General features: G+C 39.5%; 1 protein-coding gene across 4 annotated transcripts in view; it reads left to right on the top strand.

Moving 5' to 3' along the window:
• The window catches only part of CCDC141 (coiled-coil domain containing 141), a gene marked incomplete at its 3' end in the record, with an annotated part of 202,735 nt that overhangs the window by 131,159 nt on the left and 44,838 nt on the right, over positions 1–26,738 (top strand). For 3 of the 4 annotated variants that reach the window (XM_082841903.1, XM_082841901.1, XM_082841902.1), the window contains exons 9-13: positions 7,824–7,965; positions 10,475–10,594; positions 13,013–13,204; positions 19,370–19,549; positions 26,418–26,597. In XM_082841903.1, coding sequence (XP_082698029.1) covers positions 7,824–7,965; positions 10,475–10,594; positions 13,013–13,204; positions 19,370–19,549; positions 26,418–26,597 — 814 coding nt within the window. The remainder of the gene's footprint in view (positions 1–7,823; positions 7,966–10,474; positions 10,595–13,012; positions 13,205–19,369; positions 19,550–26,417; positions 26,598–26,738) is intronic. The other variant, XM_082841904.1, reaches the window with a different exon arrangement.

The raw sequence follows: 26,738 nt of genomic DNA, 5'->3' as shown, positions 1-26,738 counted from the left end.
AAAATATTATTGATTGTCTTTGTAGATCAGGTGCTCCCAAGCATCTAATGTGATAGGTGAAGTGCCTGCCCTCATGCTGTTTATATTCTGCTGGGAAGAAAGAGTCAACCAACAAATAAATCAACAGATGAGATGCTCTTACACAGCAATGAGAACTGTGAAAAAAAAAAAGTGAAATGGGCTAGAGAGTGACTGTGGGGAGGGGACCATTTTAGACATTGTAGTCAGGGAAAGATTAAGGAGAGGAGCTACCATGCAAGTGGCTGGGAGATGAGTGGACCTGGAAGAACAACAGCAAAGGTGTAGCAGAAAGAAGGACAGTGTGGCTGGAGGAGAGCGTGACAAGGGGAAAAGGCATAAGACAAGATAAAATAGTTAGGTGGGAGTTAGACTATGTCCAAGTGCTCGTTGGCAATAAAGGCAACGCTTGTGTGCTTTATCTACATTAACAAATTTTATCCTCAAGCCACCCTGTTATACAGATATTTCTATTACCATTGTCCCTGTTTTGCAGGTGTAGAAGCTGGGGCTCAGAGAGGTTCAAATAACTTACCTACTACCTGTCACACAGTGGTAAGGGGTGGAGTTCAGGTCTGAACTGCTCTGTTAGGTTGCTAGCTCTGTCTCCTTTCTTTCAACTTCAGTCGTTAGCAAGGAGGCTGACCACTTAGTGAATGTGGATTTTTTTTTTTCATTCTAACACACTTAAAATGTGCTGTATCTATCTTCTAATTTCAACTCAAGTCTCACCTTCCCTGCAAAGTTTTTCTTTCTTTCTGTTTATTTAAAACATTATTGAGCATTCGTATGACATACCAGCACTGGGCTTCAAGGATAGTCAAAGATACATAAACCTGGCCCTGAGTCTTCAGAACCTTATTAACGGCCAGTAAGGGAATGACATGTCAAGGGAGTGTGATCTAGGTCTGAGGAAGCCCTTGGGACAGTGGGTGTTAGGGCCACATCTTCAGAGAAGAGAGACACAATCCCAAGCTCCTGTGACCAGGATGGGTCAAGTGAAGGAGTGAGACTTGAGAAGACCATTGTTGAATTTGATAATCTAAGATGGGTGAAGGGTCTACATCTTCCAGCCAGGATGAACCTAATCAAAACCTACCACACAATAGTTTTTTAATTCCTTTGTATTTGTCAGCCCTATCTCACTTTTTACTCTGTGGTGTTCTGACTCATTTCTTAGTTGTTTGACTTGTGACAGCATCATCTCCCCATCCAGACCATGACATCAACTTGAGGTCAGCCTTCAAGGTCAACCATGTAGGAAGCCTCTTTTATGCTCCTTATCTCAGTATTTACACACTAGGTGACTTGATTTGAAATGTTAAGGGGCTGGTGTGGCATAAAGGAAAGTTTAGGTCATAGCAAAAATATTTTTAAAGATCTTACGTGGAAAACAAACAAAAATAATCCCCACCCTCCAACAACATAAAACAAAACAAAGAAACAAAATCAGAAATCCCTTTGTATCAGAGTCATCTATTGTCACATTTTGTAGGAATTCTACCAAACATTTAAGAACTTAAAATAACTTTTCTTAAAAAAGTTTGATGATATATTTAGATGGTAAATATCAGATACTGAAATTTAGGAAATTGCAAAGTTGAGTTATGACAGTGTTAACTCAGCCGCCTTCCAAATATTTTCATGTCTGTATTAAGTTGTTCTCTTTAGGGGTTGAATAAATGTCATAATTGCAGTCTGAATCTGTTACCATTATTAAGGCTTGTATAATTCTGAAACTCTTAGTATGGAATGCACCCAAAGTTTACCCTTTCTATTAAATGTAGGACTAATTAGATTAGGTTCTTGTAAAATATCTAGGAGTCACTCATTGCAATATGAATTTATTCATTTATAATACTGATGATGTGATGTGAAATAGCAAGGATCCCAGTTAGAAGTTCTGAAACTGCAGGGTCTACAGAGGAAGCCTGACTAAAGGGGCAGAAATCTGTGCCTTGGACAGCTGAGGGGGAGTACTCTCCAATGAGAGGGCTTAGAGAGGAAAGAACACCAGAAAGAAGAGAGGAAGAGATGTGAGTGGACAAATATATGAATAAACTGCTCATTACAGTGTTGTTTATAATAGTGCAACCACCTAAATATTTTCAGAAAATATGAAACTGTTCCAATAGTTTAAGGGCAAGCACAGTATGGAATAATCTAAGCCAATATCAGAAGAGTGTTTTTGAGGAATATTTGAAGACAGAGTGTATCCTCACAATAAAATGTTAAGAGGATAAGGTAGGATCCAAATCACGTATATGGCATCTTACTAACTTTGGAGGGGAAGGGGTGGAAAGGACTGCCAAGAGAAAAACTTTTTGGAAGGAAATACATTAAAATGTATTTTTATATCTTCTAAATTACCTCAAAAGAGAATATTTGTCTGGTTAGCTCTTACTGTGCCCCTTTTATGTGAGGATTTATGTCATCAATCAGGGAAAATGTTCAGCAATTTAAATATTGATTTTCTGTTTTTCTCTCTTTTCTCTCCTCCTGTAACTCCCAGTAGAAGAATGTTGGAGGCTCCCAGTCTGTCTTAGATGTCTGAACTATCTTTCATATTTTTCATTCCTCTATCTCTTCGCACTGCGTTCCCAATGAATCCCTCATATTGAGTTTTCTCTTTTGTTAATTTTCCCTTTGTGTTCAGCCATTGAATTCTTTTGTTTGTTTTCATAACTATACTGTTCTCATTTCTAGGATTCCTAACTCATTCTTTTTCCTATCCAATTTTGTTTTACTTCTGACTGCTTTTGCTTCAGAGTTTCTTGTTTCTTGATTATGGGTGCTCATTTTTCCTTTATCTTTCTGGTGATGTGAAACATTTATAAAGTCACTTTCAGATTGCTCTACTTATTTTCATTTCCGGTAGAGCACATTTAGCTCTTGATTGTTGAGTGTCTTTTCTTAGGATTCATTTTCCTCATGTGTTTTGAAATTTTAGATTGTCCTTCTGGATGGGAAGTGTTTGTTCTTCAGCTTTATTTTCCTTGCTTTGTTCTCTACTCTTTTTTTTTTCCTCCTTGGCAGCTTTGCAATGACTTCAGCCTGAACTCACAGGGTCTCCTGTCCAGAATCAGTCTTCTGCTATTTGATCAGGGTCACCCGAGCTCCCATAGAGCTACTGGGTCTCTCAGAGGTGCAGCCAGAAATCCAGGTTGGGGCACAGTCGGGGTTCCTGACTGCTCTGCTATGTCTGATTCCTTGGCTTCAGCAGCAGTGGGCTATAGCATTTTTCAAACTCCTTTTACAAGAGGGAGAATCCCATCCCTGTTACTGATTTCAGGGAGAATCCCAGCTATGGGACCCTTCATGGAGGACATGTTTTGGTCTCTCTGGCCTCATAGGAGTGGAACATGTGGGCATCTCTGCATGGATCTGGACCAGAACCCAGGAACCCTGTAGTTTCAGCCCCACTTACTACTTGCTGTTTCTTTATTGTCATGTGTATACAAGAGGTACATGTGGGTGTGAGATGTTTGGTGGGCAGTAATTCTCAATGTGTACAACTTAAGTCAGAAAAAAATTATTGTAAAAACATACATATCCCTTCCACAGTTCGAATGGCACTTTTTCAAAGTAGGGATGAAAACTAGATGGTGGCGATTGTTTCCTCCAAAATAGAGATGATAAACATGAAGTGTTCCTGTCCAGAGATCAGGAAGATATTTTTTCCCATTTTCAAAGTATAATTTGTCCATAGACAGGAAGAAAAAAATGATCAGCTGATCCCTTCTGATGAGATAGAGTGAGCTGGCGCGTGCTTAGCATCTGGTTCAGCTGCTAATCCAGATGGGCTCCCAATAGTAATTTATGAAAGGTTTGAAAGCAACTTGGTGCTCTCAGGAAAGAATCATTAGAACACATCAACATTGGGATTTACTCTCTTCTCGCAGCCCTGGTTTGTAACAGATGCAAAGACAGGGCAACCGCTTCCATAGAGCAAATGTAACAGTCTATTTTTGAGCCAGAAGTCAATATGTCTCTGCTCTCTGGGAGGGAAAAAAAAAATCAATCATTTTTCTTTCCCCCTTCCCTCCCCTCTCCTGGCTCAATGAATAAGGGAGAAAATACTCCCATGATGGAGTTTCTAACAAATGTCTAAAGAAACCTTCACAGTCTGTCACTCCAGAGTATCTGTGATGCTTGAAGAAGTCAAAGTCAGTGTCAGGAATAATCTGATGTACCCCATGCTCATACTACAGGCAGGAACCATCTAATCCATTCATAGACAGGTAGCCCAAAGATCAAGCAGTATTTCCAATGCAAGTTACAGAGCCACAGATTGTTAGGCCTAGAAAGCTGGTCCACTGGCAGCTCCTCTCCCACCCCATCAGGCAGCACATGAGCAATGAGGCTTCATCAGAGTCAGAACAAAATGCCCGGGCACTCCCGTCAACCAAGTTTCTGTTATCAGTCCCCAGTTCTTGTCCCATCATTTATTTAATATTACTGTGAAGTAATAGGACTCATTTCTGGGTGGCTGATGGAATTCTATTAATTTATTTTCAGTTAATGTAAGAATTGCTGGCAGAGTGTGAGGTCATATTTTTCCTTTGATCAAACCATCTGCATTTCACTCTCTGAGGAAATTGGCAATATGCATGCTATACATGTTTTAAAATGTTTTGGAATGTTCAGAAGAAATGTCTGGAATCAGTGTTTCAAGTTTCCAACTGAAAATGATAGAATAGGGCTGGTTGTAAGCTGCAGACTAGGTTTTCACCAAGGAGGAATGGAGAGGGAGAGGCCCTGGGGTTAGGAGTGTGACAGATATACTCCAACTGGGAATCAGGTAGAAGGAAGGGATTAATGCCTGATCAGACAGAGATGATCTAGCTGAGGACAGAGGAAGATAGGAGCTGGCTAGGGTAAGCAAGATAATTGAGAACTTCTTGTACTAAGGATGTGGTCTAAGTGACAAATAAGAAGGGAATGCACATGGGACAGGCAATTCAGTCTGTCCCTATAAGGCTTGAAACAGTGGAGGGAAGTATCAGTCAACCTAATTATGAATCCTAAACCATCGAAGAAGAAATTGGGCAGTCTTTGGATAGCCTAAAACTTCTATAACTGGGCAAAGGGCAAAGTCATCTTTTTTTTTTTTTTTTTTTGCGGTATGTGAGCCTATCACTGTTGTGGCCTCTCCCGTTGCGGAGCACAGGCTCCGGATGCACAGGCTCAACGGCCATGTCTCATGGGCCCAGCCGCTCTGCGGCATGTGGGATCTTCCCGGACCGGGGCACAAACCCGTGTCCCCTGCATCGGCAGGCGGACTCTCAACCACTGCGCCACCAGGGAAGCCCGCAAAGTCATCTTTGTTTAAAAACAATTAGAAACCATTACTAGTGACATTTTTAATACAGTAACTATCTGTGCATATGTTCTTTTTCCTTAAATCTGTGTCTTGTCTTCCCTTAAATATTGATCAAAGTGTACTTTATTTAATTTGAAAATATGCATTGATCTGCTTCTTACAAGGCTATGTAGCTCAGGGCTACAGAGGATAAATGAATGAAAAGCATGTTGTATTTTCCCTTAATTTATAATGCAATAGATATACAGGATAAGACATAAATCACCACAAAATAAGACTAATCTCGTAGGTCATTGGAAAATTAAAAATGAATGATCCATCCAAAGACAGCAAGAGATCCTATTTGGCTCGTTGTGATTCATCTAAATTAAAATTGTGAGTTGCTAGAGAGCAATATATTTACGGAAGGAATGCTTGATTTGTTTTTGTTTCCCCGTTTCCATTTTCTGTGCTGGAGGGGCCTTCAAGATGTGAATTTGAATAAGATATCGTGCCCCTCTAGTGGTCACTTTGCAAACTACAGACAGACATTTCATTACCTAGAGAAGCCAGCCAATTTCAAAAGAGCATGCCAGCCAGGCTAATCCTGTTTCCATCAACACTGAGTGCAAGGGAAAGTGAAATTTTAGAATACTCCCCCCCACCCCCATCATGTGTCATGGACCCAGAAGAGGTACTATGAGGTGGTAAAGAGTGTGGACTCTGGGATCAGATGAATAGGTTCAAATCCCAGCCCTGCCATTTAATAAATGTGACCTGGGCAAGTTACTGAGCATTTCTGTACCTCACTTTGCTCATCTGCAAAACAGAGATAACAGTTATAGCCAGATCATCGGGTAGTTATGAGAATTAGAAGACATTACTTAAAACATTAAAAATGGTTCCTTGTCACAGTAAGTGGATTATTTTTAGAAAATGTTTACCCATTTACTATGACAAGCTTTATTCTCTGTACCTATTTTCCACAGTGCTTATTCACCTTTTCTTTTTTATTTATCTTTCTCATTCCAAATTTGCATGTTCTACAGAAGAACCATAACATGCAGGACAACTGGGCTTTTAAGTGCCTTTTTAGCATGCAAAGTCTAAAATGTAGTTAAAATGTGATTACTGTTACCAATATAATATTTTTACAGAATTTGTGGATATAAGTACAAGGATTATTTGCTAAACTCTCCTGATTTCTTGATTATACTCTTCACTGTCTCTGAGTTATTAAAATGTGAAACAAGTTGTTTCAAGTGTAGTGTCTGTGGGACCTTAGGTGTCAGGAATAAGATTTCCCCTCCAGTTAAACTTCTCTGGGACTCCGGTGGTCCCACAGGACACACTTGAATCCCATGTGCATTCAACAAGATTCTCAAGCCGCCTGATGACCTCTAAACTCTTGGCAGCCTCATTGTCATTCCTGTGAAGTCCCGTTCCCTCTCAGGCAGTTGGGATCCTGCCCTCATTTCGTTACTAATTCAATTCATTTTTACTGAGTCATAAATTAATTTTTTGAGGTAAAACTACTGAAATCTGTATCTTGTTCCAAGATCTTTTAAAGCTCTGGGTAATTAAATATGAGAGTTATCAGCTCATCTTTATGAGTATTGGAAGGAAATGACTGATAGGAAATTAAAGACTTCAACTTCTTATATGCTGGGAAAGGCTCTATCTCAGGGATAGGTTGAAAAATTTTAAAGTGCTCACTGGATCAGCAATGTCCTTTCATTGTCTTGCATTGCTAGTAAGCCTATGTTGGAAATGGCTAGGAAACTTGCTAATGTGTCTTTAGACCCCAGCAACTGGGGTCCAACTCAAAGTTCATTTGTTGTTTTAAAGACATTTTCATTTTATGAGCTGTCATGTCACTTTTCATTTTCTCATGAGGCCAGCACAGGTACAAAATGACAGTGTGAGGCTTGGTTTCTTTTTATGAACAAGTACATCAGATTCCTCATTGTTGGTGATACCTTGGTTTTCACCTAATGATTACAGCCTTGAGCATTCATAAGTATCCAGAACAAGGACCTTAGTGTTACATAAATATTTTACCCTATTGGATCATTCAGTGTTTTGTTAATTGGCTGATCTACACTTCTATTCAAAGAGCATCTTTAGATAAATGAAGCTTTTAAATAACAGCCCCAGGAAAACTCTTGGCAAACATACTGTGTTTTTTGCCGTAAGCTTCTCAAAATATCTTAAAGAAATATTAAAAAGTGAACCTTTCGAAGAGAAGATTAGACCTGGTTACAAAAACCCATAGCTCATCTTTTCCCTCGGGACTGACCGACTTAAACAAAACAACATAATTTGGTTTTGGTCTCTGCTGTACCAGGACTACAGCTTCTTAACTTCTATTATCCTAAAGCCTGACGCTTAGTAACTTTGATCAAGTCATACTTATCATGAAAGGTTCATTTTCAAATGTTCCCTGTTCCTGGGGCCTCTCTATGAGGGTGGAGTGAACTAACAGCTGGCTTGTTCCATTCAGCTCTCGGGTGACCGGTGTCCGTGAGATGATGGGATGCATCAAGAGGCGAGTTGATCATCTGACTGAACAGTGTTCAGCGCACAGGGAATTTGCTCTTAATAGACAGCAATTAACAGCCTCAGTGGAGGGCTATTTAAGAAAGGTAATTTCATAAAATGTGTCCTCGTTAAGCTACTATTTATTTCTTGGTTTGCATAAGTTCCTTTATTTTTCATTGAAGTATAGTTGACTTACGATATGTAAATTTCAGCTGTACAGCACAGCGATTCAGTTTTTTTTTTTTGTGGTACGTGGGCCTCTCACTGTTGTGGCCTCTCCCGTTGCAGAGCACAGGCTCCGGACGCGCAGGCCTAGTGGCCATGGCTCACGGGCCCAGCTGCTCTGCGGCATGTGGGATCTTCCCGGCCCGGGGCACGAACCCGTGCCCCCTGCATCGGCAGGCGGACTCTCAACCACTGCGCCACCAGGGAAGCCCTCAGTTTTATATATATATATATATATATATATATATATATATATATATACTCTTTTTCAGATTCTTTTCCATTAAAGGTTTTTACATAATGTGGAGTATAGTTCCCTGTGCTATACAGTAGATCCTTGTTGGTTATCTATTTTATGCATAAGCTACTATTTAGATGCAGCTCCTTACCTGGTGATAATAGATGATGGTATGGGAACTGCAGCATGCGGGCACGGTGGGAGGATAGGGGTGTGTCTCCTTAGGATTCCCTTCATTCCACATTAGGCTTTATATTCAAACAGAATGAAATTGTAATTCACTACTGCTCGTCAACCATCCCTGCCCCAGGTTGCCAAAACTAGAAGTGTCATCCTCCCTGCCTCCCAGCGCAGAACATGTTTACACAAAGGCAGTTCTCATTTTGCACAGAACTGTGTTAATTGAACCATGTGTATATTGTGATTGTGTCCTCTTTGATTTACGTGGTTCTGTGCGTGGCTCCAATATGCACATTTTGGTTAACATGGCACCACACAACACAAGAACAGCAGGTAGATACCAAAAATGATGAGTTTTAGGGGTTCCAGGAATAAATTGCCATTATCATAATTTATTGAACCAAGACAGTGCAAAGGACATGGCCACTCTGAATAAAACCATATGTGTGAAAATCCTTTCTACAAAGTGAATATAGTGGTTTGAAGAATTTTATTTCCCATTTTCAAAGAGGAATAAAACCAGGCAGCTACTATTTGACTAAATAAAAAATTACTTGTCTGGGGGCTTCCCTGGTGGCGCAGTGGTTAAGAATCCACCTGCCAATGCAGAGGACATGGGTTCAAGCCCTGGTCTGGGAAGATCCCGCATGCCTCGGAGCAACTAAGCCCGTGAGCCACAACTACTGAGCCCTCGTGCCACAACTACTGAAACCCGTGAGCCTAGAGCCTATCCTGCACAAGAGAAGCCACAACAATGAGAAGCCCGGGCACCGCAATGAAGAGTAGCCCCCGCTCGCTACAACTAGAGAAAGCCCATGTGCAGCAACGAAGACCCCAGGCAGCCAAAGATAAATAATAAATAAAATAAATAAATTTAAAAGAAAATTACTTGTCTGTAGATGGGGTTATAGCAAAAACTAGTAATATCTCAATTACATTAATGCTAATGAACCATGTTGTAAAGTCTGGGTCTCAAATTTTCAATGATGTTTTTTCATTAGCTACAATGGACTTATATACCTGACTTACACAAGTAGAATTAATAGACTTCACAGGAGAGGTCATTAAATAACCAAGTCTCTATCTAAATTGCCTCCTTGCCTGTTATTGATCCAGAGATGGGCATTTGAACCTTGTTCTGATGCCTGGGTCCAGGGAGATTACAAACATGGCGGCAGCTGTAGTGCTGCATTCCCTGGAGCTTGAGATTCAAGCGAATTTGGTGGTGGTGGAAAACACAGTAGAAACTCAAACAGCTGCTGTTGCTTGTGTGGCTACTGCCAAGTCAGAGCCAATTTGACTTTGGGAAGTATGAACTCTAGTCAGAGCAAGGCAGTAACTTGAATTGAATAGAACCCCTTAAACCTCACTGTATTCACTAATTCATGTGTATTGAAGATCAAATCATAATCCCCCACGTTCATCAATTAAATGCCTAAGCGTGTTTCTGTTTTGTTATTACACGTACAGCATGTGGTGCTGTCCCGGGGCCCCTCAGCCCTAAATATAGTAATCCATAAAGTGATCTAATACCTATGCTGGACCTCTGCTTCAAAATATACCTGTAAATTGGGCCCCTTTCAGTGTACAGTGTATGATCATGACTTAATGCACCAGAAAAATTCATTTCTACTGATGTGTTGACAAGTGAATTATCCTTTCTACGTAATATAGATAATAAATTCTTAGAGAATGTGGATTATTGCCTACATCTCATCGCTGTTAATAAAAGAAATTTCTGTAAACATATATCCTCTATTGGTGAGTCAGTAGTATTACCTCATATGAAGAGCAGCATTATGAATTTAAGTAGGAAATACTGAAATATTAAACTATTTTTAGATTTAAATTGATATACATTTAAAGTATAATGGGAAATGTAGAGAGTAATATTTATCTCCTCTACACATATGCATACATATATGCCAATATATATTACTAAGGGTGCAATATATTCTTTATTCCTAAAGGTGGAAATGTCCATTCAGAAAATCAGCCCAGTAATTTCTAATGCAATGGATGTCGGTTCCAGCCTTTCTGAATCAGAGAAGATTTTGAGTACATATCTGGAACTAGATAAACAAGCTAAGGTAAATAAAATGAGTTATTATTATGGTTATGGTTTTGTAAATATGATTTTTCTTTATTTTCAGTAACTATAAAACTTAATCCTAACTCCCTTGAGGGCTGCAATTCTAAATTAGTCTTCTGGCAGATAATGATTTAAAAACGGCTACCATTATGCGTATCTAAAGTATATTTACAGGTGCATTTATTAGGGCGTTTGAGCTCACGGAAGCTCAGCATTATAGCCTGGTGCTAAACACTCATTTGGCCCTCTTTCCTAGCCTAGGAGATGTTAGCAGCTCCTTGAGGCCGGGAGAGCGCCTCTTCAAGGCTATTTGTGATTTTCTGCTAGAGTAAGTTGCAAGAGAAAATTACCAAGAGCAACATGCATCAGTGCTAGATTCCAGGAGGCAAAAAAATCACAATGTTGTTTGCACACCCAATGTTTAGAGACAGAAACTGCCCCCTCCTCTGCCTGGCACCTTCTCTAGCACCCTCTCACCCCTTTCACATGGGACTTAGGTTCAGACATTCCTGCTAGCAGCTCCAAACCTTCATGAAGTCCCTGCCTGCCCCAGCAGGTGGTTAGGAAGGTGAGGCAAGTGCCCAGGTCTCTAGGAAACAGCCTCGCTATTCAATCATTTCTTTTTTTTGAATTTAATTTTTATTTTATATTGGGCTACAGTTGATTTACAGTGTTGTGTTAGTTTCAGGTATACAGCAAAGTGATTCAGTTATACATATACATATATCCATTCTTTCTCAGATTCTTTTTCCATATAGGTATTACAGAATATTGAGTAGAATTCCCTGTGCTCTACAGTAGGTCCTTCTTGATTATCTATTTTATATATAGTAGTGCATATATGTTAATCCAAAACTCCTAATTTATCCAAGAGTCTCCTTCACAGACAGCACTGCCACCTGAAACTCACAGATGGACAATTATTAATGGGCTGTTTTTAATTCATTTTTTAAAATGTCTAAAATGAAATGCATGCCTGAACTCAAGTTCATTTTTTTAAAAAAGAAAGCCTCATATATTTTATTTAGAGAAGTACTTTTTTCTTTTTTTATAAATTTCTTTATTTCTTTATTTTTGGCTGCGTTGGGTCTTCGTTGTTGTGCACGGGCTTTCTCTAGTTGCAGTGGGCGGAGGCTACTCTTCCTTGCGGTGCGCGGGCCTCTCATTGCGGTGGCTTCTTTGTTGCAGGGCACGGGCTCTAGGAGCAAGGGCTTCAGTAGTTGTGGCATGCAGGCTCAGTAGTTGTGGCTTGAGGGCTCTAGAGCGCAGGCTCAGTAGTTGTGGCGCACGGGCTTAGTTGCTCTGTGGCATGTGGAATCTTCCCGGACCAGGGATCAAACCCGTGTCCCAGGCTCAGTAGTTGTGGCGCACGGGCTTAGTTGCTCTGTGGCATGTGGAATCTTCCCGGACCAGGGATCAAACCCGTGTCCCCTGCATTGGCAGGCAGATTCTTAACCACTGTGCCACCAGGGAAGTCCCTTCATTTTTTTATTTAAAACATTTTAGAGGGAAGGAGGAAATTTCAAGGGGAGAAACTCCTCCACTTCCTCCTTCCAGAGGGCTCTCTGGGAGCAGCTCCTGTAAATTAAAATTACCTCCATTCAGTAGAGTACCTGGGAAGCATATTAAATACAAGTAGGAGAGCAATCCCTCCTTGCTCTAAATGAGAGTGGAGCGTCTGTCTTTCATGTTTGCTTGAATCCTAGCTTGGTCTCACGTGAAATTTTACACAGCTCTGCGGCAGTTGTGTAAATAGTGCCTACAATACCTACTCGTCCATTGAATCAGTGGTTAGATTTCACGTGCCAAAAATTGCACTCAAAAGAAGACATAGGAGAGCAACCCTAGCAAGTCAAATTCACTGACTCTTTAGGTTATTCACACCTCATCTGTACCATTTTCCCTACACTTATTTAAAAACTGTTGTAGATGGAGACTTTAAGAAGACTGCATACTTGATATGGCATTTTTTTGTAAATTAAAAAATGAGTGAACAATTTCTATAAACTTGTCATCTCTCATATAACAAAATTAGTTTAAGAATTTTCTAGAGCTACTGGTAAATTTCATAAAGCAATCATCATGTATAATTATTTTATTTAAATTATTTTAAACATTTCTGCCAATGTGTTTTACAACCTTTCTTACTAAACAAACTTTCTTCTATTTGTGACACAGAAAATAGAATGTTCTAAATAAGACGTATAGGTGATAGACTGAAAGAATAATTTGAGGTAGTTTTCATTTTAAGGTGCCTTTTTTTTTCAAAATTTAAAATATGTGCCTTTTTCATTGAGGAGAGTTTTGGTACAAGTTCAATTAATAATTGTAATAGATGGCTGTACGGAAGGTATTGGAATGTGAGTGTTCATGATTCCTCTGTCAGCTTCTGACCTCCTGTGCCTTGTTTTTATAGGAGACATCACATGAATCAGAAGCAGCTGCAAAACTCTTGACAGAGAAAAATGATTTTGAACCTGATGAAGTGGCATCGCTTTCTTCTAAAGCTAAGTGGCTAGAGGAAGAATTAAACATACTTGGCCAAAGCCTCAGCTCCAGGTCACAAGTCCTGCAAACTTATGTGGCATTTCTAAAGTCATCAGAGGAGGTACGGTACCTATGGGCTGACCTCTTTGACAGAATGGCCTCTGCCCATCTTCCTGCTTTCTAAGGGGATAGAACCCTCGTGGATCGTTCCAGATCCTCCACCCCAGTGCACATACTCACTTATAGCTCCTTTATTCTCCAAGGCACCATACACAGGCTCAAAGAGTAAGTTATTTTACTAAAAACATAATACAAGTGTGTATGTGTAGATACAGACAAATAAGCAAAGTGGCTGTGTTGAAACCCTTTTTACTATGGCCTACAAATATATATATATATATATATATATATATATATATATATATATTTTTTTTTTTTTTTTTTTGCAGTATGCGGGCCTCTCACTGTTGTGGCCTCTCCCACTGCAGAGCACAGCCTCCGGACGCGCAGGCTCAGCGGCCATGGCTCACGGGCCCAGCCGCTCCGCGGCATGTGGGATCTTCCCAGACCGGGGCACGAACCCGTGTCCCCTGCATCAGCAGGCGGACTCTCAACCACTGCGCTACCAGGGAAGCCCCTGGCCTACCAATATTTACAATATCCTAAACATAAAACAAAATTATTTAAAAATAAGTCATTTTCTATTTAAAAATAAGTCATGAATCTCTTTGAATACTTAAGCAATTTGTGTGATTTGTTTAAAATCCACACAATTGGAAGTTATAGGCTGTTGGGTCCCGTCTCAGATCTGTCTTGTTTGATGCTTTTAATAATTTTCCTCTGAGAGCTTTTTCTGAGGCATTGTTTTGACTGGTTTGTACTAAATAATCTGTAAAATTCCCTCTGGTAGACTAGAATTCCATCTCTCAAAGGTCCCAGGTTCTTGAAGGTGACATCAGTCATAGCAAAGCACTTGAGTCCCACCTCATTTAACTCTGGTCCTAATGCTCCCAGGCGCGCGTGGTTCACTCTCCTTTCAGGGAGGGGCTGCTGGTTGAGTGGGAGGTAGAGCCATCAAGGCTCACTCAGGGGTAAAGCCAACCCAAGTTAGGTAGCATCCTCCCGCCACCCTCCCAATACTCTCACCCTTACCTCGCACGACCACATCCTGCCTGCCCACATTCCTCTGCCAGCTCTCGTTCTCTAAGAGTCTTGAGTTCTCACCACTCTGGAGGAAGGCCACGCACAGGCCCTGGAAATCTCAGGGAACCACCGCCTCCTTTTCCACATCTTTCTTTATTCTGGATTTTTAAAATTTTTTCTTATCCTGGAACTCTCAGGGTTAGGCAGAGATATTATAGCCGACAGGTTGTCCTATCAATGAACACTTTTTTTAAAAAAGAAAGAATCTTTTTTTTTTAATCTGGTTTATTTATTTGTGGCTGTGTTGGGTCTGCATTGCTGCACATGGGCTTTCTCTAGTTGCAGTGAGCGGGGGCTACTCTTCATTGCAGTGTGCGGGCTTCTCATTGCGGTGGCTTCTCTTGTTGCAGAGCACGGGCTCTAGGTACGCGGGCTTCAGTAGTTGTGGCATGCGGGCTCAGTAGTTGTGGCTCACAGGCTCTAGAGTGCAGGCTCAGTAGTTGTGGTGCACGGGCTTAGTTGCTCTGTGGCATGTGGGATCTTCCTGGACCAGGGCTCGAACCCGTGTCCCCTGCCTTGGCAGGTGGCTGCTTAACCACTGCGCCACCAGGGAAGTCCCTCGATGAACATTTTTGTCTCAACTTGAAATGGTGGAGAGGGTACAAAGTAGTGCTTGTTTTTCTGCATCTTCATTGCCAAAAATGTACCTTCTTAGCTTCTAGCTCAGCGCCTACTTCCATGGCCCCCTCTGGCCTCTGGGACCAGGAGTTTTGGGACTAGGGCTGGAACCTTAGCTTTGCAAACAGAGCTTTCCCAAGAAGGACCTCATGTCCTTTCATCTTCCCAGCTTTCACTTAATCTATTTTCTTACCTGGCAGAGCCTTGTGTCCTCACCTCGGCAGTGCTCTCAGTCTGTCAATCTCCTACACCTTCAGGCTTTCTCTCTTTTCTCACCAGCTTGTGCTTATTCAATTCCATTCCATTCCATTCCCCATGTCCTCAACTCCCTGCCTTCTACCCTGACTTGCCAGCTCCCAATACTAGATCACTCCAACACTCTGTTTACTCAGCTTCTCTTTCCAAGCTTCCAGACGCTCCTGTGGAAAATCATACAATTGTGCTTATTGGTGCTCTTACAAATTTATGGGTCTTTGGCTCAGCTGAGCCCCCCATATGCTCTCTAGTTAGTGCCCATTCAGTAGTGAGTCGCAAACTTCTTACTGCAGTTTCCATTCCTAAATGTCAGCTTATGCCCTTACCTTGTATGTGACTGAAAAACATGAGTCCATTGAGCTTAACTGCCTTGACTTCCTTCAGCTTCCAAACCCACTGACATATTCACCCTTCCTCCACTGTCACCAATAAAGTGGAGCTTCTGCATGTGTGCTGCACTAATCAGCCATCAGTCCCTCCCTGTCTGCTCCTACATCCTTCAGAATCTGGCTTCAGCATCCATCCTCTAATTTTAAAAGTTTGCTTTTTCTGTTGCTTCCTTCTCTTTGGTCTACAGTTCTGCCCAAATAGTCTTGCCCTCACTGAGGCTACCACTCTGTAATTTTCCTTCCATTCACAACTGGACTCCTGGGATGGGGAGATGACATTTCTTTCCTCTTCTTCCTGATCCTCCCTAATCCTCATCCCACTGCCATTTGGTTTATCTCCTTTTCCATCCTGCCGTTTGCACCTCTTCATTCCATTCTTATGAGCTTATACTTACTACTTACCAGTTGACAGGTGAAACGGTCAATCTTTATCCCACTTAATCCCTCTGCTGTATTTATTTAACCCAGTTACTCACATTCACCTCCTTTGACTTTAAACAGATTTATTGAGGTATAATTTACGTAGCATAAAATTCGCCTATTTTAGGATTAATGATTTTTGGTATATTTATAGAGTTGTGTAACCATCACTGCACTCCAGTTTTGGTATATTTCCATCACCCCAAAAAGAGGCCTGGGGTATACTTTTCACCAATCCTGGTTTCCACCACCCCTCCCCCCTGCCCCCAGCCTCAGGCAAGCACTACTCTGCTTTCTGTCCCTATAGATTTGCCTTATTTGGATATTTCACATAAAGATATTTTCACATAAAGATATTTCACATAAAGATATTTTCACATAAAGATATTTCACAAAAAGAACACTTTTTCCTGATTCAGTTCTCTGTTCCTGAAGTGTGGTGGGTTACAGAGTTCTTGCCTGTGCTCCCTCTTTTGTACATTCTATACATGTTCCCTACAAAAATCACCCACCCTCCCACAAACACACCTATAGTTTCAATTTCCCAGTAACTCAAAACTGGTTCCTCAACCCCAGCTCTTCTGAGCTCCAGGCCAATGCTTTCAACTTCCAATCATACTAATTACCTATATATTCTGTAGCTTCCTGAAGCTCAACAAAACACAACTGGTTATCTTTTCCTCAAACGTGTTTCCTTCTGTATTTTGGCATTGGATTAATGACCCCACTGTCTTTCAGAAGTCCTATGTAGAAGCTCAAAGTCTGTTCCGATCCCTTTCTTAATGAGCAGTTATTTTTGTACTAGGCCCTGAACTTTTCATTCCTGATCTCATTTCATCCTTATAATATCCCTATGTTTATTTACTATTATCCCTACTTTGCAAATGAGGGAAACTGAGGCTCTGAGAAGTTAGGTATGTAAGACCAAACAGGTAGTAAACGTCAGAGCTGAAGTTTAATTCCCAATCTCCTCCCTTTTGTTTTTTCAAACATCAAAGGCCATGCTAGGGGCTTCCCTGGTGGCGCAGTGTTTGAGAATCTGCCTGCTAATGCAGGGGACACAGGTTCGAGCCCTGGTCTGGGAGGATCCCAAATGCTGTGGAGCAACTGGGCCCGTGAGACACAACTACTGAGCCTGCACGTCTGGAGTCTGTGCTTCGCAAAAAGAGAGGCCGCGACAGTGAGAGGCCCGCGCACCGTGATGAAGAGTGGCCCCTGCTTGCCACAACTAGAGAAAGCCCTCGCACAGAAACGAAGACCCAACACAACAAAAATAAATTAATTAATTAATAAACTCCTACCCTCAACATCTAAAAAAAAAAAAAAAATGCCATGCTATCCCATGTCTGTCTTTAGAGACAACCTAAGAGATTTCTGAATTCCCTTTCTTCATTTGTACCATCACCTTCTCAGTTTAGGTCCTCATCATCCCTTGCCCAGCTTAAAGAAATTGTATCTGCATGTTCTCTCTGCCTCCTATAATTCTCCCCTTTATGCCTTTCAGAAAATGGTCATTCTAAAGCAAATCTGATCATGTCACTTCCTGAAATTCAGGTTATATGACAAATGTAATTTATGAAGCAAGTTATAACTTTTACCCCAAAATGGGTAATGTATTAAAGTTGATCATTAATTCACTTAAAAAAAGAAACTAGTCCAGATTCAAGGAAATCCCTATAATGACATCATGCTCACTTACATTCAAGGAGGCTTTTTTGAGCAGTTGGAAAAGGAGGATGAATTAAAGTTTATGTTTTAAGAATTTCACTTAACCGACAGCCCATGATATTGACACCCCCGCCTGTAGCATACTATCCCATTGAAGTACTGATGGCTGTCATGCCGATTCCGAGTCATTGTGATAGCTGTCAGTTGTTTCAAACTAACAAGAGTGTGTCACAGTTTGTTGAGTATAGTAGCAAACGAGTTGAAACCTACTGACGGCTTTATGCCAACACAATGATCACTCTCACTTCTTTCTTACCACTCAGGTTGTGCTATCTGGACGTCACCCACACCAAGATCATTTATCGTGCTCTGAACGAGCCAGTGTTTCACACTTGTGCCTTCACACGTGTTATTCCTTCCATCTGGGACCCCCTTCTCCTGTTCCCTCTCACCCTGGACAATTCTGAAAGACACAGATCAAATGTCGCTTCCTTTGGGAAATTCTTGCCTGTTTACTTTATGTAGAGCTGGTGGTCCCTCCTCAGTGTGCCCAGAACACTGTGGGCATACTTGCCTTTGTGTTGTAATAATCTGTTTATGGTTCTCTTTCTCCCAGAATTATCTTTGGGAACCCAATGAAATAACTGCTAAATTCTTACTACAGAATCTTAGGAGACTCCATGGAGGAGGTAGTATTTTAACTGTCTCATGATGGATTATGTAGGAGCAGAAAACTGAGAAAAGATTATCCAGGGCTGAGGAAACAAGTATCAGGAAAACAGTCATGAATAAATGGACTATGGAAAAAGAGGAGACAACTTCTGTTTCTAAGTGCCCTTTACAGCGCTCATTAAATTAAGAATGATATTGAAATCTTGAAAATATAGTGACTAACCATTGCCTGAAATTTCTTATCCCATTTATATTGCTTTCAGTAGTTATGAGCTCTTTGAGTCTTATCCTATTGCCCATTAAGTATTATTCAAAATGCATAAAAACTTGTGTCAAAAATTTTCTACCGTTTCTACAATACCCAGTTAAATGATCTGGTTCTGCAGGCACATCTGATTTTATATAAGCTCTGTCCAAAGAGAGTGATTTAAAATAATCTAGTATTGCTTACCTTGGTTAGCCAATGAGAAAATATAATTCTAGGGAGGTGAAGTAATGAACCTCAGTAAGATTTGCTCATGGAGGCAGTTTAATATTAATACATGTACAGAAAATTCATAATTATTTGTACTCTTTTGTTCTGATTTATCACTGATAAGAAGCAAATTGTGATTTGCTAATTATGAATAACTTTCCACTGACTTACATTTCTTTCTGATTTGTATTCCTTGATTGTATATGTTTATCTTTCTCCTGAATTATAAAACTCAGCTTTAAATGGAACCACATTGGTCTTTGACATAAGCTGTCTCCAATTGCAAAACATACACATATATAATACCTAAATATGATTTTGGCTACAGTAAATAGGGCTTCTGGATAATAAACTTGTCAGGTCAAGTTACTACCCAGTAGCAGTCAGTCTGATCTGTCAACAACCTGAATAGATTTTCATGTCTTTTCAGTAAGTTGACAATATTTAATAATTATTTAAAGAATTCTGAAATGTAGGTTCCAATTAAGTTTTATATAGGCTTTTATTGGAATCTAGTATTTTTCTCTTTAAAAATGTTTTTAAGTGTTCTTAACTTTCATTTATATTCCTTTTTTTTTTTTTTAAGGTAGAGGAGCAATGTCAGGGCCTAAGGGAGTTTTACCAAACTGATATCCTGCGAAAGGAAGAGGGTGTTGCTGAAGCTGAGCGTCTCTCAGACTCAGTGGAGAAGCAGTGGCAGCTGTTTTTAAAGAGGAGCTTTTTAACTCAAGACCTCGGGCTCAAGTTCCTTAATTTAATAAATATGGTGAGAATAACATTAAATGAGTCACACCTTCTTCAAGGATCACTTTTCAAAGTCAGAATCATAAATTTAAAAGTTCAGTTGTCTGTTATTCAGCTGTGCTGGTTTAGGAAGTTCTTTTTAGCTCCATTCAACCTAGAATAGTCCTGAAGCCCAGCATTTATGTGCTTCTTTGCTCCTAGACCTCTTGTGAGTTTATCACATGAAGGCTAGTTTATCTATTAACAAGAAAGAGTGACTATAATCCAAATGTAACATTATTATTATTACATAGAGTCCTCAGAAGATCACCCAGAAGTTCTGAGTTATGTTGAAAGCATGCAACAAGATCCTTACAAGATTTCCAGAGGCGAAAGATAACATCTAGGATGAATCTTCATTTCAAAGAATTTCTTACAATACCAGATCTTTTCATATCAAAGCTCCATTATATTTAGAAATGTACCCTAAACTTTAGTTGTTATGTCTGTAAAGTATCCTAGAATCGACCTCAGGCCCATATAAAGTTCTCCACAGAATTCTTGAAAGATGGTTAATCCACCTCTCCTTCAATATCTCAAGTATCTTCCTTACGAAACTGTTCATTTTATTGTTAGAAAATGCCAGCTGCTAGGAAAGTTTTTTATTTTTTAATGTTAAGTCGAATCTGTCTTCATATCTGATTCTAACCCTCTGTAGCTCCACAGGGGGAAAAATGTATGCATATTTCATTTCTCTTTCACACGAAAGTTTTTCAAACCTTGAAAACAGTTGCAAAATCTAATTTGAGTCTTTTCTGCAGTGAACTAGATATAAATCCTTTCTATCATTTAGGAGGTAGCTTTCTCTCTTTCTTCATCCTAATCCTTCCTCCCAGAATTTTCCATGATTTGTCAATATCATTCATAACATGTAAACAAGAAGTAAAGTACAACTTCAACACAGAGTACAAAGTGTACATCATTCTTTACTAATGAGACCTAAGGTTGTACTAGCACTTTTAGCAATAATTTCACTTTGTTGGTTCATATTAAGCCTGTGATGGAAAAACTGCAATTGCATTACATTTTTATTGCAGTTCCTGCCAGGCTAGGTCTCTCCCATTTTATATCCGTGTCGCCTATTTATCTTTTACATACAAATGTGAACCTTTATATTTATTCCTATTTTATATCACTTTGTTAGTTTTGACTCATGATTCCATCTTGTTAAACTAATTTTGAGCCTGCTATCTATTGCATTAGCCATCTCTCCTGGGTTTAATTCTGTATATTAATAAGTAAGCCTCTTGTGGTTGCAATTAGATCTTTAATAAAAGTGTCTGAGGGGCAGATTGCTACCCCAATCCATTAAGCAATCAATTGATTAACCAGTCTTTTAAACAATCGTGGACATTCCCAATAGTACTTTATTTTAACCACTTTTTCTTAAGTCTATAATGGAAGACACTGCTCGAAGGAAGGTCTATCTACCTAGTATCCTATCAATTGTATAATATAATTTGCCAAAAATTAGTTTGACTCCTAGTAATCATAGAGTTCTTTCCAAAGTGCTCACAATCTGCTTGATCAATGATGACTTTATTGCCCTGGTTTTCAATGTCAAGCTTACTGACAGGTAAATCACATAGGCCATCTTTTCCCCCATTTGAAAATCAGGGCATTTTCCTTTCTCTAATTTTCTGGCCCTTCTCCTATTTTCTGTAGATTTGCAAAGATGACTGACATCTGCAATTTTCTCAGTACTCTGACATGTGATGAATCTCAGTTGGAGCCTGAATTCATTTGGAAGAGTTGGGCTCTAACTACCCTCATCTACTTTGAGCTACAATTTCCTCTTTATCTTCATTGTTTCGAACTTTGTTGTTTAAAGACCGGTCTTCTTAAATCTATATGGAAACAAAATATGCATTAAATATTTCTAATTTATCTAATACTATCCGTATGCATCAGAGAAAATTTGCTGAGTATTTTACCTATGTTCTTATGTTATATTGGTGCTTTACTGTTAAAAAAAATTGTTATTTTTTACTTGGAACATTTAGAACATATCTATCTATCTATCTTTAATATTTTTACTCTTTTTAAGTATATCTTTATATCCATCTCTTCATTGTGTATTTCTCCAATTTGCACTCATAAGGGAGTTTACATATTTGCAAACTGCACTTTTTTTGTCTATCCTTTTTCTTACTAACTTCCTTTTGAGAAATTATATTTTTCAGTTTTGGAATTTCCAGTTGGTTCTTTTTTATTAGATTTATATTGCCAGTGAAATTCTCCTTTTTTATCTTCTCTTTCTCCATCTTTCCTATACTTTCGTGACCGTATTAATCATGGGTATATTAAAGTGTTTGTCAGCTAAGTCCAACATCTGGATCTGGAATTGTTTCTATTGTCTACTTTTTCTCTCGGTTTCCAGTTCTGTCGTCCTAGCTTGGGATGATGAGAGAATATCTATCAAATGCCAAGCATTATGTATAAAAAAATTGTAGGAGTTCCAGATGGTGTTATCTTCTTTACTTAGGTGGGTGTTGGTTGAAGATCACTTAAGCCAATCAGGAGCTGGTGGAGTTGAGTCCGGAGTACAGTCCTGTCAATGCTCCATCTATTCTGTTGACCTTGGGCTCTCAGCGTTTTCAAGTTAGAGCTTGGGGCCTTCTCTGAGGTCTCTCCCCCTGGCAGGTCTCCAATTTGGGGAGTCTTGGGAGATAGCTGAAAAACTTCCACTCTGCTTTTCAGAGGCTTTTGCTTGGATTTTTTAATCCACTGCCCTGTTCAGCCCCAGTATTTTGTCAATGTTCTGAGATGAAGATGAGCTGTGTGCTTGAACCCCCATCCCCACTAGTGTCTGTCAAAAGTTCTATTGTTTTCTCTGTTCCCCAGTAAAGCCTCACGATCAGCCTCCTGTCAGCATACAGAATTGAGAAACGCCCCTGACTGGGGTAGGAGAGGTGACAGGTGAGCTTACCGCGCTCAGGTTCGTCCTTCTCTGGAGTCTTGGCCTCTTTAGTTCTTTTTGCCTTCAAATAGATGCTTTCTGCATTTATTCCAGCTTTTCTAGTTGTTCTAGGCAGAAGCTCTGCTCTGCCACTAGCTACTCCATCCTACCCAGAAACAGAAGTCCTTTATTATTTATTTAGAATGTTTAAGATTGTACAGTCAGATTTTCATTTAAGATCTGTAGCAGGAATCCATTCAAAATTATATTTTGTATCTTTGTCTAAATAAACTTAGGTTTCATGATATTCAAATGTCCATTTAGAGTTTTCAGCAACAGTGTGTATTTTACTACATACCTTGGTGGTCTTGTATCTTGACATTATAAACATGGCTACTTTAGCCCAAGGTCCTTACCACTGTCATATGATAAATAAATTCCTCCTCATTGATGAGAATTAAGGTCCACATAATGCTTAACTTTATTGGTTCAGTGACATTCTGCGATATGAATGGTAAAGCCATTTGGTAAAGCCAGTATAACACAATTTTTATTCTCTTCATATCTTTGGGACCATTAGGCTTTTAAACAAGCATTATTGCTGAAGTGTGGTAACCAATTTGGTTATTAAGAAGGACGAAGTCCCGCTGGCATTTCCCACTGAGTGTTCTGCTCTTGATTGGGTTGCCGAGGCCCAGATTTTCAAGCTTGAAATTAAAAAAAATGTTTCAGTGCATCTAAAAATCATCACAATCAGAAAAACTGATTTAGGGCAGAAATCTGGCAGACATCTTGATGAAAGTGCCAATTTACTAATTTATAGTGGCAAATACCAAGAATGCTACATGGAATACTGCCTTCCAGTTATCAAGATATCTGAAAAGCAAGATGTCAGAAGACCACTCATTGTGTGTGAATCTACATGGAAAATGGATAATTTAGTGCCCTGTTTAGATTATGGCAAATTTTCCAATGACCTTATACAGAAGTAGAATGAATAGTGTGTTTACTAACTAGACCTCAGGCAAATTATTTAATCTTTCTGAGTGGCCAAAATATTTGTTTGCCAAATGCATAATCACTCTTCTTGAATCCTGCTAGCTAGGCATCAACAGATCCTACCATAGCTCTCTTTTCTAGGCTTCATTCAGAGCATATACTCTTCTGATTGTAGTTGACATTGACATGCTGCAAATTCCAAGTTTACATTAAATTGTGTATTATATAACATTTTGATTAATATTTTCTTAATAATATGTGAAAGATACCCTATCTTTATTTATAGCATAGATAAAAATATGATTTGCTTTAGGGCCTGCTGTGGCTGTCTAATGCCTTTCATCATATGTGTGTCTTGTTCATCATAATTACAGAATACATCATTTTACTACTAGATCCCCAAATTCATAGGAGAAGTCACATTTAGCACCTGCAGGTATTTTTTCAATTAAATGACACTTTATAATGTCTACATTAATATAAAAATATAAATGTGCAATATTAATGTCATTTAAAATAATTTTAAAATAAAATGGCCTGTGATTTAAAATATCCTGTTACATATTCATGGCACTATCTTCTGACTATAATCTAAAAGGTCCCGTGACTTTTAGATACCCAGCTGTCATTGCCATTGTAGAAATCCATGTGCAATTGCTCCTTAGAAATTCAAGGATTTACTGAGAAAAGCTGGCCATCAAAGTAAAAATTGCTGTTTTGCAAAAAAAAAAATTTTCTTCTGCATTTTTTTGATGTTTGACATAAAAAAGCCTATTGTCTTACTCTCTATCTCTCTTATCCTTCTGCCTCTGATTGAATTTCAAGTAGTTTAAAATCATTGTTTAAAGGATTTCAAATCAGAGATCTAGAACATATGAAAGTTGGCAAGAGAAGTCTTGGAATTTAGATATTGTTCTTCTGGTGCACAATAGAGATACAAATATAGAGATACAGTTGGCCCTCCATATCCACTGCTTCCAAATCCCTGGATTCAACCAACCTCAGAGCTAAACATAGTACACCATCCACAGTTGGTTGAAACCTGCGGATATGGAGGGCCAACCATGGGACTTGAGCATCCACTGGTTTTGGTATCCGTGGTGAGTCCTGGAACCAGTCCCTGCCTCCCACCCTGCTGCCGTGAATACCGAGGGACAACTGTATATAGAGGTACATTTCAGTTCTCACAAAACAGGGTAACTTGAGGAACTGCTCACAAGGAAAATTTTAAATAATTGTATTGAGTTGGCCAAAAGGTTTGTTCGTTTTTTTCTGTAAGATGGCTCTAGTAGCACTTAGTTGTCTTTAACTTCATTTGAAACAATTTTGTTAGATTGTATATGACAGCTGTCATATGAGCGTCATTTAAAAAAATACTTATCAAAATTGGTGCCATTTTAATACTGAAGATGGAAAAAAAGCAACATTTTTGGCATATTATGCTTTATTATTTCAAGAAAGGTAAAAGCGCAACTGAAACGCAAAAAAAGATTTGTGCAGTGTATGGAGAAGGTGCTGTGACCGATGGAACATGGCAAAAGTGTTCTGCGAAGTTTTGTACTGGAGATTTCTCGCTGGACGCTACACCATGGTCGGGTAGACCAGTTGAAGTTGATAGCGATCAAATCTAGACATTAGTTGAGAACAATCAACGTTATACCACATGTGAGATAGCCGACATACTCAAAATATCCAAATCAAGGATTGAAAATCATTTGCACCAACTTGGTTATGTTAATCGTTTTGATGTTTGGGTTCCACATAAGTTAAGTGAAAAAAACCTTCTTGACTGTATTTCCTCATGTGATTCTCTACTTAAACATGACAAAAACGTTCCATTTTTAAAACAAATTTTTATGGGTGATGAAAAGTGGATACTGTACAATAATGTGGAACAGAAGAGATCATGGGGCAAGTGAGATGAACCACACCAAAGGCTAGTCTTCATCCAGAAAAGGTGATGTTGTGTCTATGGTGGGATTGGAAGGGAGTCCTCTATTATGAGCTCCTTCTGGAAAACCAAATGATTAATTCCAACAAGTACTGCTCCCAATTAGACCAACTGAATGCAGCACTTGATGAAAAACATCCAGAATTAGTCAACAGAAAACACATAATCTTCCATCAGGATAACACAAGACCACATGCCTCTTTGATGACCAGGCAAAAACTGTTACAGCTTGGCTGGGAAGTTCTGATTCATCCGCCATATTCACCAGAAATTGCACCTTCGGATTTCCATTTATTTTGGTCTTTACAAAATTCTCTTAATGGAAAAAATTTCAGTTCCCTTGAAGACTGGAAAAGGCACCTGGAACAGTTCTTTGCTCAAAAAGATAAAAAGTTTTGGGAAGACGGAATTATGAAGCTGCCTGAAAAATGGCAGAAGGTAGTGGACCAAAAGGGTGAATACGTTGTTCAATAACGTTCTTGGTGAAAATGAAAAATGTGTCTTTTAGTTTTATTTAAAAACCAAAGGGGCTTTTTGGCCCACCCAATATATACAATGGGATAGTTTAGAAAGAAACACAGACCCACAACAATCTGCCCCCTCATGGTCCCTGATACTCAGATATTGACATATTCTAATGTGTGTTAAAATAAAAGGTGGAATCCACTTCAAAACTTATGCATTAAAATAATCTCAACTTCAAAATTTCTGGATCCCTATGCTCATTTAGTCACCCTTTAAGCCCGAGGAAATGAACAGATCCTAAAGGAGAGGACTCAAACACCAGTGGGGTCATGAAGAGCTCGGGAGCTGACGTCCAAGCATAGATTATGGGTTCTGAGAGCCCAGCTGTGCCTGTGCACAGACTTTTCAGCCTTGTCTTGTTATCAGAACTGTGTTCTGCTTTGGCTATGATGAAGCATTTGCCTCCTCAAATAGTTGTATGCAAAATGTTCTATTTCTTGGGAAAGAAAAGCCATTATATAATTATTAATTTCACAGGCAAAAGCAAATGAAATATTAAATGTGAAAAATGAAGTACACATTATGGAGAACACTATGGAAAGCCAGAAGGCAGAAAGGGAGGAGCTCAGCCGCCTTCGGATAGCCTGGCAACTTAAAGCCGCTGCAAGCAAGCCCGTGAAACAGCGGTGGGGAGCGTTCAAAGAGCAACTTAGAAAGGTGAGGGAACAGGCAAATGGGTAGTATTCGCCTTAAAAGGGAAGGAAATTCTGACACATGCTGCAACATGGAGGGACCTTGGAAACATAAGTGAAATCAGACGAACACAAAAGGATAAATATTGTGATTCCACTTATGTGA

This window comes from Leucopleurus acutus, assembly GCF_964270905.1.
Source record: "Leucopleurus acutus genome assembly, chromosome: 6".
In the NCBI taxonomy this organism is placed as follows: domain Eukaryota; kingdom Metazoa; phylum Chordata; class Mammalia; order Artiodactyla; family Delphinidae; genus Leucopleurus; species Leucopleurus acutus.
Note: the sequence above shows the minus strand (reverse complement) of the source record. Positions and strands in the feature narration are given on the sequence as shown.